The 12,629-nt window shown below is 41.5% G+C and overlaps 1 protein-coding gene across 1 annotated transcript in view; it reads left to right on the plus strand.

The window, feature by feature from the left end:
- The window catches only part of LOC139720969 (DCN1-like protein 3), a 47,886-nt gene extending 35,972 nt beyond the window's left edge, over nt 1-11,914 (plus strand). The window contains exon 3 of the mRNA XM_071632298.1: nt 9,440-11,914. Coding sequence (XP_071488399.1) covers nt 9,598-10,545 — 948 coding nt within the window. The 5' untranslated portion in view covers nt 9,440-9,597 and the 3' untranslated portion in view covers nt 10,546-11,914. The remainder of the gene's footprint in view (nt 1-9,439) is intronic.
- The last annotated feature ends 715 nt before the right edge of the window (nt 11,915-12,629 follow it).

The raw sequence follows: 12,629 nt of genomic DNA on the forward strand, positions 1-12,629 counted from the left end.
GAAATACATGTCTGTGTGTGTGTTGGGAGGGGGTTCTTTCGTCTTAATAGTCTATTCCTTTCCATGGCCTAAAAACGATAATATATTTTTGTTTCGGCCTACCCCCCCCCCCCCCCCTTCCCTTCTTTGGTTCCTCTGCAAGTTATTTGTGTAATTGGCTTGTCAAAATAGGGACAGAGTGCCATAATTCATGCTTATGAGCAAGGCATATAGACTCTGAGAGTGCTACTGCAATATAGGATGTATTAGAGAATCTGTGGGCGCAGTTTATGTCTTTTAAAGGTACCCACATGTATCCTTTTTACTTTGAAAAGAAATTGTTTTCAGGAAATTATGCATATAAGTTTCTGTAAAAAAAAAAGGCTCTCCCAATTTCAGTAGTAAAGTGAGTATTATTGTTTCATGATATTTTGTATATCTATCATATTTGGCAGAATAGAGGTAGAATGATATGAAAAGTCAAATAAAAGCTGAAGTAAAAATCAGACACATACAGGTAGCAGAAAAAAAGTGCATACACACATGAAATGAAAAACTTTTAAAAGGACACAAGCAAAGTCTCAAGAATAATATTAAAAAGTAGGTGTACATTAATTCTTTGCCTGGCATATAGAGATAAACAACCACCTGGCTTATTATATTGAGAATATGTAAATGAACATGTAGCTGAGCTCTTTAAAGAGAGAAAGAAAAAAAAGTGCATTTGGAGTCTCTGTCTCCTACAGAGACTAATTTTGCCCCACAAAGTAGGGTAACAACCCAATCCCATAAGATTCATCCAGAGCAATATCCAACACATGACTCCCAGAGGTACCATACTGTACTTGTAATGTTCCAGAAGCAATGCACATATAGCACTAGTTAAGTGTAGCCACATATTACTGGGGTACTCTTCTTTTAGCAGGCATATAGTGGTTTGCCCTTCATATGACATCTCGGTTTAATATGGGGATTTGTAGAGACGAACATAGTTTGTACTGGTGGTGCACTAGGTTGTTCACCCTGCTGTGCTATTCACTGTAATGCCAGCAAATATATATTTTAATCAGGCATCGACCATTGTAAAGCCCCATAAAACAGAGCCTTTCACACTAGAGTTACCATGACAATGTCCAGGGCCCCGTTGCAAGAAAGTTGCAATCAATTGCAAATAATCGCTAATTTTGAAACAACCATTCTGATTGGCTCAGGGTCTGCCCTATTAAGAAGACATGCATGCAACAATGATTTTGATTGGCCAGTGACAATCAGTTGCAAGTTGCGTTTAAACGCAAAGTTTCTAGCAACGGGGCCCAGGTAATGTCTGGGTAATCATTTTTTTACCCTACCTGTAAAAATGGTCCCTGCAAAATGGTGCTCTGATGCTGTCATGGTAACTTTTGCCAAATTCTACCCAAACCAGCTTGAGTAATTACCGCAACATCACCCTGACATTACCGCGATATTATCCCAACAACTCTTGTATTAGAATGCAACCGTGGTTTTCCTTTGATACACTCAACACGCATGCGCAACATTGCAAACAAAGAATGATTGACACGGCTGATCAGGTGCATTGATTGTAACGAGACTAATTTCTACAGTTGAACCTCTCTTATCCGGCCTCCCTTTATCCGGATCTCTCTATTATACGGATACAATCTCGCCGTGATTTTTTTTATAAATAATTACGGGAGGAAAGGGGGATTCCCAACTCCTTGAGAACTCCTACACAAACACACATGAATTACATATTACTTCCAACATGATTAACATACATTACATCAAATTTCCTTCCAAATTCTTGCAAACACGAAGCTCTATTTTGGGTTCTGTTACTGAGTGTAACAATGAAAAGGTTGCAGTATACACATTATACTACATGTGGTACTACAGTACAATGGGCTACATCAGTACATGTGTATGTATATGTACATGTATAAAGCATTGAGTCTCCCGTATCCGGCCAAATCCCTTATCCGGATGAGCCCCGGTCTCGACTTGTCCGGATACGAGAGGTTCAACTGTAGTTGAGATCAGTAATTGTAACCATGTTTTGTTTCCTATAAACATGATTGCCTACCTACATGTGCACAATCTAGAACAGCAAGCGATGCTGGCAGGTGAGTGGGGTAGTCACATAAGTGGACACACCCCCTTCGTGGAAACCTACCCAGGTAAGGTTTTCAGTGTGTGTCTGTTAAAGCAGTTCCCCTCGCTCTCTTCTGCGGTTTTATTGCCTGAGGCATCCGGAGTTCTTTGGGCATTGTCGCGACATTGTCATGGTCAGGTCTGTCAAAACAGGGCTTCAGAGTCCTCTGTGTCAGATGTCGGACTTCCATGTGCATACAATGTACATATAGGAGTCCTACCAGTCATATGCTTAGGAAATCATAGCATTCTCCCTGATGCATCATGGGAAGTTGAGTGTGAGTAACACTGATTTAATTTCCGTGGATGAATCAAGACCATTTGTTATCACTTTTGATATCATTGTTATAATTATTATCATTAGTCATAGTAATAGAAGTATGAATGATATCATGATTATTTACATCATTATCTAAATACCAAAATCATTTTTGGTATTATTGGTATCATCATCATCATTTTCATTGTTAGTGCCATCAACATCATCATCAACGTCTTCAGCATCATTGTCACATTACCAAGAGACCTGCGTGTTATGATCGCAGAAGGCCAACAGTGTACTGGTCAACACTTGGTTTGTATGAACATCACTGCTATGAAGGCATCACAGGGGGCCCCTTTCTGTGCAGTTTATATCGTTTACTCCACACAGTGTACCTCTGATTTCACCTTTCCCTGGCCACTGATGAGCCAGCATCATTAACATGTATTTGGCGCTCGAACGCAGAGCTCAGAGGATACTGAGGATTGATGAATAGTCACCTCTGAAACTTTGGAACTTGGCACTTCACGTGCCTCAAGGCCGACATGACCATTCCTAGCTGTATCGACTGCTGGATTCCTACACATGCTAATTTCATTATGCTGAAGACAGGCACCTTTAAACCTTGGATGCAGCCACCTATGTTTGTCAGGAGAAGGCAGATGAAGGCCGGTGCTGGAGCCTGGAGCCAGGTATCCCGTTACTCGGAGGAGGAGAGCCGAGCGACTCTCCATCTGATCTGATCGGAAATGTTGGCGAGAGGGATGCGATTTCTGCAGTGACCAAAGGGATCGAGAAGGACATGTCGTCTGCAGTTACATGCAAAGACACAGTGTGTCCGACCTCTTGGCTTTTGTCTCAAAATCTGGAGGTAGATCCACAGTTTTGTCCTATTTTCTTGGTTTTACATCTGCCATGGAAAGTTGATGCCTCTGTGATGACAGTTTGATGGCTCTGTCACATGATCTCTCAAGATGTCACTGAAATTCTTGTCCTGCATGGAATGGGTTTAATGCCAGGCGTGTTTCCTGTCATCAAAAAAAAAAGTGACAGTTGCCAGTTCAGCTTTGAAACTTATGTCTGACCAGTAATTGGAGTTGCTGGGTAGGCTATGAGGATAACAAATCACTGGTTTTATATTTCTTCTTTTGAACATGAACTCGTTCATCCTACACTTCCTTACTGCGCCTGCACTAATACAGCATGCCAGTCTGTTAATAGTCTTCGTGTACACAATGTATCTACACTTCTGATTGCCTTTCTGTCAGTTTAAAACAAATCAATCTATTTGTCATATATTATTTATGTGATTTGATGACACATACATTGTAGTGATTGCTCGTGAAGTCTCTGCAGTTTCTACCATTATGTCACATTCAATGTAGACTCTTTTCTATGATAGGCCCTATCCCCCTCCTTCTTTTTTCATTCTCACAATGACTGATTTCTGATACCTTTCAGAAAACATGCACTTTACTTCCTCTTTTTATTGTCTAGAAAGAATGTGATTAAAAAAAGTTTGTTACATTGATAGGCAATGTAGGTTCAGGTAGCAAGTAGCATGCGCATTGCCATTTGCACAAAAATGGTAAGAAACCCAATACCTGCAGATTTTGCCTGTAAAGGAAAGAGGAATTTGAATGGTTACATCACATTTTCAGAGCGTAGAGCATTATTTGATGAACTTCATTGCTAGCCTCTTGAGCTATGATTCCCCGCCCTCTTGAACGTCAGAGATGATGCAGATTTTAATTGACTGTGTCCTTGCTGGTTAGCTGTCAGTTTTGCACAAGACATTATCATCACGCCTCAGAATTGCTCAGCTGATGAGAGAGACGGGTACCATGGCAACGGTGTGCACATGAGGTCACGTCCCTCCCCATACTCCTCGGACAACAGTTTCGATTCCGGTCTGCAGATCTGAAAACGGTTCTGGCGCGTTGCGACAAGCTCCTTTGTGTGAGCTGCACTACACGGCAGGTCAGAGCCAGCTGCGAGTGTTTCCGATCCAGTATGAATGGCATCGTCTGCCTACGTGTGTGTGTGTTTGTGCGCTGTGCAGTCGTGCGAGATTGATTTTTAGCTCTGTACCAACCAGCATTTATCATGTTTCAGCAGTCTTAGGCATTAATTTGAGCTTTTCTTACCCACATGTCTGCTTAAGACCCAGTAAAAGGTAGCTCGAATGACGGCTTGGTGTTTTGCATTCTTTTACTGTAGATAAAAGAAATACAAGTGTAGCTGTAGAGGAGCATGCCCATATTTCTGTCTCACTTTGAATACTGTAAAACATGATATATTCGCGGCACAAAATTTTCGCGAATTGGAGCCGACGGCCTTTTTCGCGGCAAGAAATTTTCGCGAATTGCCTCTTGCGTTCAATGCATATAGTGTAGATAAGAAATTTCGCGTGCATTTTAATTTCGCGAATCTTGGCGCTCGCGAAATTCGCGAAATTAAAATGCACGCGAACATTTCTCGTTTTACAGTATGGATTCCCTCTGGAGGAGCTCGTGATAGATAAAATGGGTTTGCAGACTTGTGGGTGGATGGCTGCAGTTGATTTCAAGGTGTTTTTTTTCCCCTCCCTTTATCTAACCCAAAAGAACCTATTTTACCTCTGTGACTCATCCTCGTCAACCCACCTATTGGTAACTTCGCTTTAGAAGTGGTATTTATAGATCTGCTCTTTTCATAGTTGTATTGAAATGGACTCGAAAACACCAAATTTATGCTCTTTTACACAACACCCATAGTGAGGAACCATTAATTCTTGAAGTAAAAGATTGCATAAAACTCAATTGACCTGATATGATTCTTGTTGCAGTTGGAGACTGAAAAGTCTGTGGGGAGGGGGGAGGGGGAGGGGGGGGGGGGGGGGAGGGGAGGGGGGAGGAGAGGCCTGGCATACAGTGTATATGATATTTCTTCAAACCATGAGGGAGGGAGGCACCTGATTGTTTAGTGGCAATTTGCCTCCATTAGATCAATTCAGTGCATTCGGCAGAGCGTCTCATATTTGTACAGATGGGAGTGTTGACTTGTATGCACTTGTTCACATGTCTGCCATATGTTTCAACGAGAAACAGGCAGGAGATATATACATGTGCTATATATGCATAATGTTTATACTTGCCTGCATTTTATGTAATGGCACTGCTTGTTTGCATGAATTGCAAACGACTGCCCCCCCCCCCCCCCAATTCTAGTGATTGGTTTAAAGGACAAGTTCACCTTCATAAACATAAGGATTGAGAGAATGTGGCAATATTAGTAGAACACATCATTGAAAGTTTGAGGAAAATCAGACAATCCGTTCAAAAGTTATGAATTTTTGAAGTTTTTGTGCAGTAACCGCTGGATGAGAAGACTACTGCAGTGTATGAAAAACTTAGATGTCACATGCGTACAACAATATAAGGAAAATATAAAGAGAATTTCACAAAATTCCATCTTTTGAAAAAAGTACACATTCCCCTGACTCGTTACCGACAAATGTTATGGGTAATATTATTCCCCCTGCCTTTTGAAAGAGGCAAGTCAAGTGCTCTTTTATTATGCGAAAAAAGTGAAATATTTTGAATTTTCTTTTACATTTTCTTTATATTGTTGTACGCATATGACTCACAAGCTGTAGTAGTCTTCTCATCCAGCGGTTCCAACACGAAAATTTTAAAAATTCATAACTTTTGCATCGATTGTCCAATTTTCCTCAAACTTTCACTGATGTGTTCTACTAATATTGTTGCATTTTCTAAATCCTTATGTTTATGAAGGTGAACTTGTCCTTTAATAATGAATCAAATCTACAGATGCACAATGTCATTTCTTGGCTTTAGTATATCATTATTTTTATTCATTGCTGGCTTTTGAATTTGAGTCAACTTATGAAGAGTACAATTGCCATGGAGCTGGACATACCATTTTGTACGGGTCTAGGGCAATTACCCCCTGGGCAATTACCCCGCACCCTTCCACTGGCCCTAATCCTAATCCTAATCCTGAACCTAATCCTATCCCTAACTCAAACTCCTAACCCTAACCCTAACCCTAACCCTAATCTTTACTCAAAGCTTACCACTAACCAGTATTTAGCCGGGGGGTAATTGCCCTCTGGGGGTAATTGCCCGGATACGATTTCGTACTGACCAGAAAAGCCTGTGATGAAGCTTAAAAGTTACAAGTCTTTGGGGTGTTTTTTGGGGGTTTTTTTGGTGTTTGATTGAACACAAAACACTACCAGCCCATTGCAGGGAAAATCTGGTGTTTGGTTGAACACCAAACACTACCAGCCCGCAGTGCAGGGGATTTCTGGTGTTTAATTGAACACCAAATGCTACCAATCCATTGCAGGGGGTTTTCTGGTGTTTGATCGAACACTAAACACTACTAGCCCAGTGCAAGGGATGTCTAGTGTTTGACTGAATGCAAAACATTACCAGTCCATTGCAGGGGATTTCTGGTGTGTTTTTTTTTTTTTTAACACCAAACACTACCAGTACCAGTCCATTACAATTTTGTTCTGGTATTCGATTGAACACCAATCCTACAATCTATTGCACTACCGGTACTGCAGGGGTTTTCTGGTGTTTAATTGAACACCAAACACTACCAGTCTATTGTAGGGGATTTGTGGTATTTGGTAGAACACAAAATGTGGTCACTAGAGACACTACCATCCCATTTCAGGGGACCAGCAAGGCTTTTTTTATTGTTTGTTTTGCAAATAGCAGTAAAGCCAAAAAAAGAAAAAAAAAAGAAAAAAAAAACGGTGTCTTAAAAGGGTTTGCACAGTGTTTTTGTATTGCACTTGTTATACCTAAAATATCTGTTGATGCAAAGCATGCCTTCAACAGATATCACTGAAATATTGAATGGAAACTAGCAGTCCATGCAGTTTCATTCAAACATGTACTTGTACATACAATGTACAATATGCATACAGTACTGGTACATGCATTGTATGCATACATTATCATGACACATTAAATCATTTAATTATGCATCATTTTACCTCTGCTTCCCCATGTATGATAGCCTAGCTTGTAGTAGATCAGCCTAATGTACCTGTAGACTCAATTGTTAAATTCTTCCGTCTCTCGCCTTGACATTCAGGCAGCCATGTGTTCAAGGCGCCACAGGTATTCTGGTATCAAATGCACGTACAGTACATCTATAGGGTTACAGCCGTGCAGTCAATATAGATTATATGGATGTAGCATCAATTTCTTGTGATCATGTAATGCAGTGATCTATGTGTGTTCACGCCTTGGTTGAGCAATCTATGCTGTAATAATACAATGGTCCCTCTACTGAGCAAGTCAATAAAAACCGTACCAAAAACAATGACCAAGAAATTAACACCACAGAGAAATACAGAAAGCCAGCTTAAAGCAACAGCTGGCTGTTTACAAAGCTTGAATTTTGGTGTGAAATTTACTGCAACGGACGGATGAGGGCAACTCCTTTTAGAAGGCCTTTGTGCCTTGAATGTCCATACACACATACATTGTTCACCTCAAGGTCAAAGGTCACAGATCTTTGGCTTTAATGTCACTTTCTAGCCACAGCAAACATTGTGGATTGTGTACTGGTCCTATGATGCCTGTAGGGAGGAAGATAAAGAGACAAATGTTTTCTTAAAAATTATAGAATTAGTGGTCATAGGCCATTTTGTTTCCAGAAAATGTAATAATCCAGCCAAAAGCTTCATTCATATTACATGTAAATGTTATGTACAATTGTACATGTCCAGATGTGCTATTGGCATACCTTAGCTGCTGTTTTTTCCATCTCTCAAATTTCATTACCCTATATCTGGCACTGGACCTCTTTGATACATGAATTATTATGCAGCAAAACTATAAATATCTTTTGAACAATCGCACCTGACCTTACTGCATGCGTATGTGGTTTACATTATTAGCACTGCGCGCTGGCATCACGACAAAATGTATGCTTGTGCTTATCTATTGGATGAGTCAATTTGCTTGTTGAGCACGGTAGAGATTCTAGCCACAATGCCAATAGTGTGTGCTGTGCTGAAACCACGCAGAATGTTTGATGAACATGTGTAGTCACCAGTTGATAGGTGATAACATGTTCATGTGGATTAAGGATTGTTATTGTAAACTTTTCCTGCGGAAAGACTTTGTGTATGTTTGTGTGTTTGTGTGTGTTCATATCACCTCACTGCCATATCCCAATACAGAAGAGTATTATCATCATTCCTCTCCCATACTCTGTGAGAATAGGAAAATATTTAGTTCAGCACAGGCTATCGCGACGACGTGTCCCACTCCCGAGGTGCACATTCAGGGATAATGAATGACTGGTGACGCAAGGTCGGCTATTTGCAGTAATGCTGGAGCCGCACTCACGAGTCATACGCAAGCCAAAATGAATGGCAATGGGGCGATGGATGCTCTCGTAGAGTATAGAAGCGTGTCATGCATGTGCTACCAGGGTAAGGAGGGGCTGTCATGCTGCGTCGTGTCGTGGTGGCAGCGGCAAGTTTCGTGAATTGAAATTTCGTGCAAATGGTGATGAGCCTGCCAAGGTGGATTGGATGGGTTCTCTCAGTTGCTTTCACGTGTATAGATGTGTCACTGTATGTCTGTGTGTGTGTGTGGGGGGGGGGGGGGGAGGGGGAGGATGTGTATGTGTGTGTGCGTGTGCATGTGCATGTGTGAGTGTGGCCAACATGCTAATTGTGTACATGACTTTGGAAATGACTAATTAGCATGACATAATTGCCACCAAGTTTGAGGTCATCCTGCAATTGTTTGTATACCTCACTATAGTCTGGCATATTGTGATGTAACAATGAAACATGCATTGTCACTTTTTACTGTTTTTTTTTTTTCAAGTTGCACTATATTGCATAAGTCTGTTAAATCACACCCTAATTTAGAATATCATGATGTTGATTCAAAGTGTCGTGTACTATATAGGCATGAACTTGATTTCATGATGTTGTCAGTGCTTGAAGGTGTTGAGAAATGAATATTTTTACATTCTATCTCTCTTTTTAATATGTTTGTGCAGGGTCCATCTTGAGAGTGCACCACGTTCCCTTCTCCATGCCGGTGCCCTAAGGAGAAGCTCTTTGCCGTGACCTCTCAGGTCCACCCATACTACCCCCCGCTGCTTCACCTCCGGTATCCAGGCTCTCCTGCCCGGCGCCACCCACAAAATCAAGACTAATGGGAAAGTGCTTCTCTGCGTGCCGCACAAGTTCAACCAGTGAGGAACCGCATAATGGCAAGAAGAGCACATCGCAACTTCCACCCAAAACGGTGCAGCAAGAGATAAGCCCTGGACCTCTGGGCCAGCATCCCCACTACGCGCAGCGCATCGACACCTCCAGCTTGCGTGGAAGCATCACCCACCGCCACCAGCCCGCAGGTGACGTGAACAACGGGTCGCAGAGCAGACCCAGTGCCGAGAACTCCAGACAGTTTCCCCATCATAACGGAGTCGAGACGACGGCCGCCATGAAGTCGGACTTCACTGAGAAGAAAGCCAACAAACTCTTTGAGAAATATCGCGACAGTGCAGAGGACGCTATCCTAGCAGAGGGCACAGAGCGCTTCTGCCAGGATCTACAGGTGAGCCCGGATGATTTCATAGTACTAGTGATCGCTTGGAAATTCCAGGCGGCAACCATGTGCCGCTTCACACGCAGCGAATTTGTTCAGGGATGTCGCACTCTTCGTGCCGACTCTATCAGCGGAATCAAATCAAAGTTTCCCGAATTGCGTTCCGAAGTACAAAATAATGATGCCATGTTCAAAGATCTCTATCGCTACACGTTCGGCTTTGGACTGGACATGGAAGGCGGACAGCGGACTTTACCGTGTGAAATTGCAATACCGCTTTGGGAGCTTGTCTTCCATTACCGGCAGCCGCCGATTCTACACCGCTGGTGCAATTTTCTGACAGAGAATCAAGTGAAGGGCATATCCCGGGACACGTGGCAGATGTTTCTGCACTTTGTGGAAGTGATCGGGGACAATCTCAGCAACTACGACGACAACGAAGCCTGGCCGAGCCTCTTTGACGACTTTGTGGAGTACGAGAACGACAGGTTGAAAGGCGCGGAGGAACCGGCAGGCTCGGAAGAAAACCCAGAAGAGTCTCATCTAGTGTAGGACAAGTGTAGGGACGACTTTTAGTCAGTGTTTGATCTGTTCTTTTGACAGAGGTGTCAATGTTGTCTCGACAGTAGCACTTACCGTTTCATTACTATTTATTACAGAATGTGTGAGAACAGTCATGTAGAGATGCCGTAGCTGATTCCGAACGATGGTACAACTTCACAAAACTAATCATTTCCATGTTTCTTTCATTACAATTTTTTTTTCTCCTTTTAATTTCTATTAGGGCTATGGATTTCTGCTACAGGTGAATAGATTACCCTAAAACATTTTGTCATTTTTCACATTTGTAGTATTTTGACAATTATTTCCTGACTTATGCTAAAGGCTAAATGATCAACCATTTGTTGCTATTTTCCAGGTGTCTCATTTTCCTGATTGGTATATTTGTCCATCTCAAAATGGGAACTCTAGGGATGGAGAACTATGCTGCCTTGAAATGACTTGTGGTTGACTATTGGAATCCTACGTCACATGGAAAATTTTATTGACCTCGATTCAATTTTCATCTTGTACTAAAAGTGCTGAATTTCGAATAAATGCCAATCTAGGCAACATGTGACATTGCCATTTGAAAACACAAAAGAATAGAAAGCACACGATGAATTAAAGTCAGTGTTATTCAGTAAATTAAATCAGTAACTTGTACTGTAGGCCTGTGTCGCATAGCACATAGTCGAGTGTTGCTCTTGTATTATCTTGAAACTGCATCAGCTGAAATGTTATAGCCCTGCTGTGTATGATAGTATATTCTGGTGGCCTTCATCAATGTGCACCATCCGTCTCTTAGCGAGACTTGGTGTCACCTTTAACGGCTCTGATCAGTGCTTCTATAAAACTGGGAGTGTGGTGTGCAAATCATATGGGACCAATAGCGCCATCACATTGTGAGGCTTTGTGTTAGACAAAATCATACACACAAACACACGCACACACAAACACACACACACACACACACACACACACACAAATCACAATCACTCTTGTTCTTGCTGGTGACCCTGTCTCTATATTGACCTTCCTTGACCTACATAACTTCTCATTGAGGTCAAGAAAATATTGATAACCTTGTAAGATCCTTTTGTAGTTAGCAGACTCTTATAGTGAGTAAAAGGAGCGGTGTAGTTCTCAGGTCCCTCAGGGATGCTTTGTGATTGCTCCCATTGTCGGAATGTCAGTACTGAGCCTGATGTAGGATAGTTTGTATCCGTACTGCATCTAGTTAGTTTCAACATTTTTTTTTTTCAGTGAAGTCATCATCTGTGAGAACTGAGTGAGAAATGTGAAACAAGCGAGGAAAATGGTACTCGATATGTCGCTCATATCTGGCAGTTTATTTTAATTCTCCATCCTTTTTTTTTTGGGGGGGGGCCTTTTTTTTCAAATTACAAGGGTTGACAAGTAGGTATTGTTTCTGTGAAGGAGCATTCATATACCCTTGTCATGCAGCAAAATTATATATGGATCCAGATTAAAATATTGGGAATTATGGAATCAAATGTCTGTAGCGAGTGAATCAATAAATCATGCCGGTCTGACTGTACACTCGTGCGAATTCCAAGTATGTGAATCATCGAGGAAGAACTCTCATTGTTTCATGGCACTGGCAAGAAATGGCTGCTCTTGAAAGTACCACAGTCACATTGCTCTACTCAAAATCTCGACAAAGGCCCTTTGGTGAAATTGAAATTGAAAGTGCTTGGTTATATTTTTTTTTTCCGGAACATTCTTTTTTACATCACATAATGTATTAGTGCCACAACTGCTTGATCCCAATACTATCCAATAAAACTAAAAGATTCCTGTTAAGGAGACTGTCCAATATGTTCATTTTGAGAAGACTGTCAAATAGAATATTCCTGTTGAAAGAAGACTGTCCATTTGGATCTAATTTGCATAGATGCAAAAAAAAAAGTGGGTTTTCGCTCGAGGTCTGATATCAAGAGTGCTGTATTTATGCCATTGCAGGCCGACAAGAGTGCACAGAACTTGCAATGGATGGTACAATGTACTAACATTGTCAAGTGAACTTTGACCCTTTGAGGACTAGCTGATCTTACTGTAACACACTTTTCCCA

Source organism: Diadema antillarum, unplaced genomic scaffold, assembly GCF_040938485.1.
Source record: "Diadema antillarum isolate AM-2024a unplaced genomic scaffold, OU_Dant_1.0 scf00000135, whole genome shotgun sequence".
NCBI lineage: Eukaryota > Metazoa > Echinodermata > Echinoidea > Diadematoida > Diadematidae > Diadema > Diadema antillarum.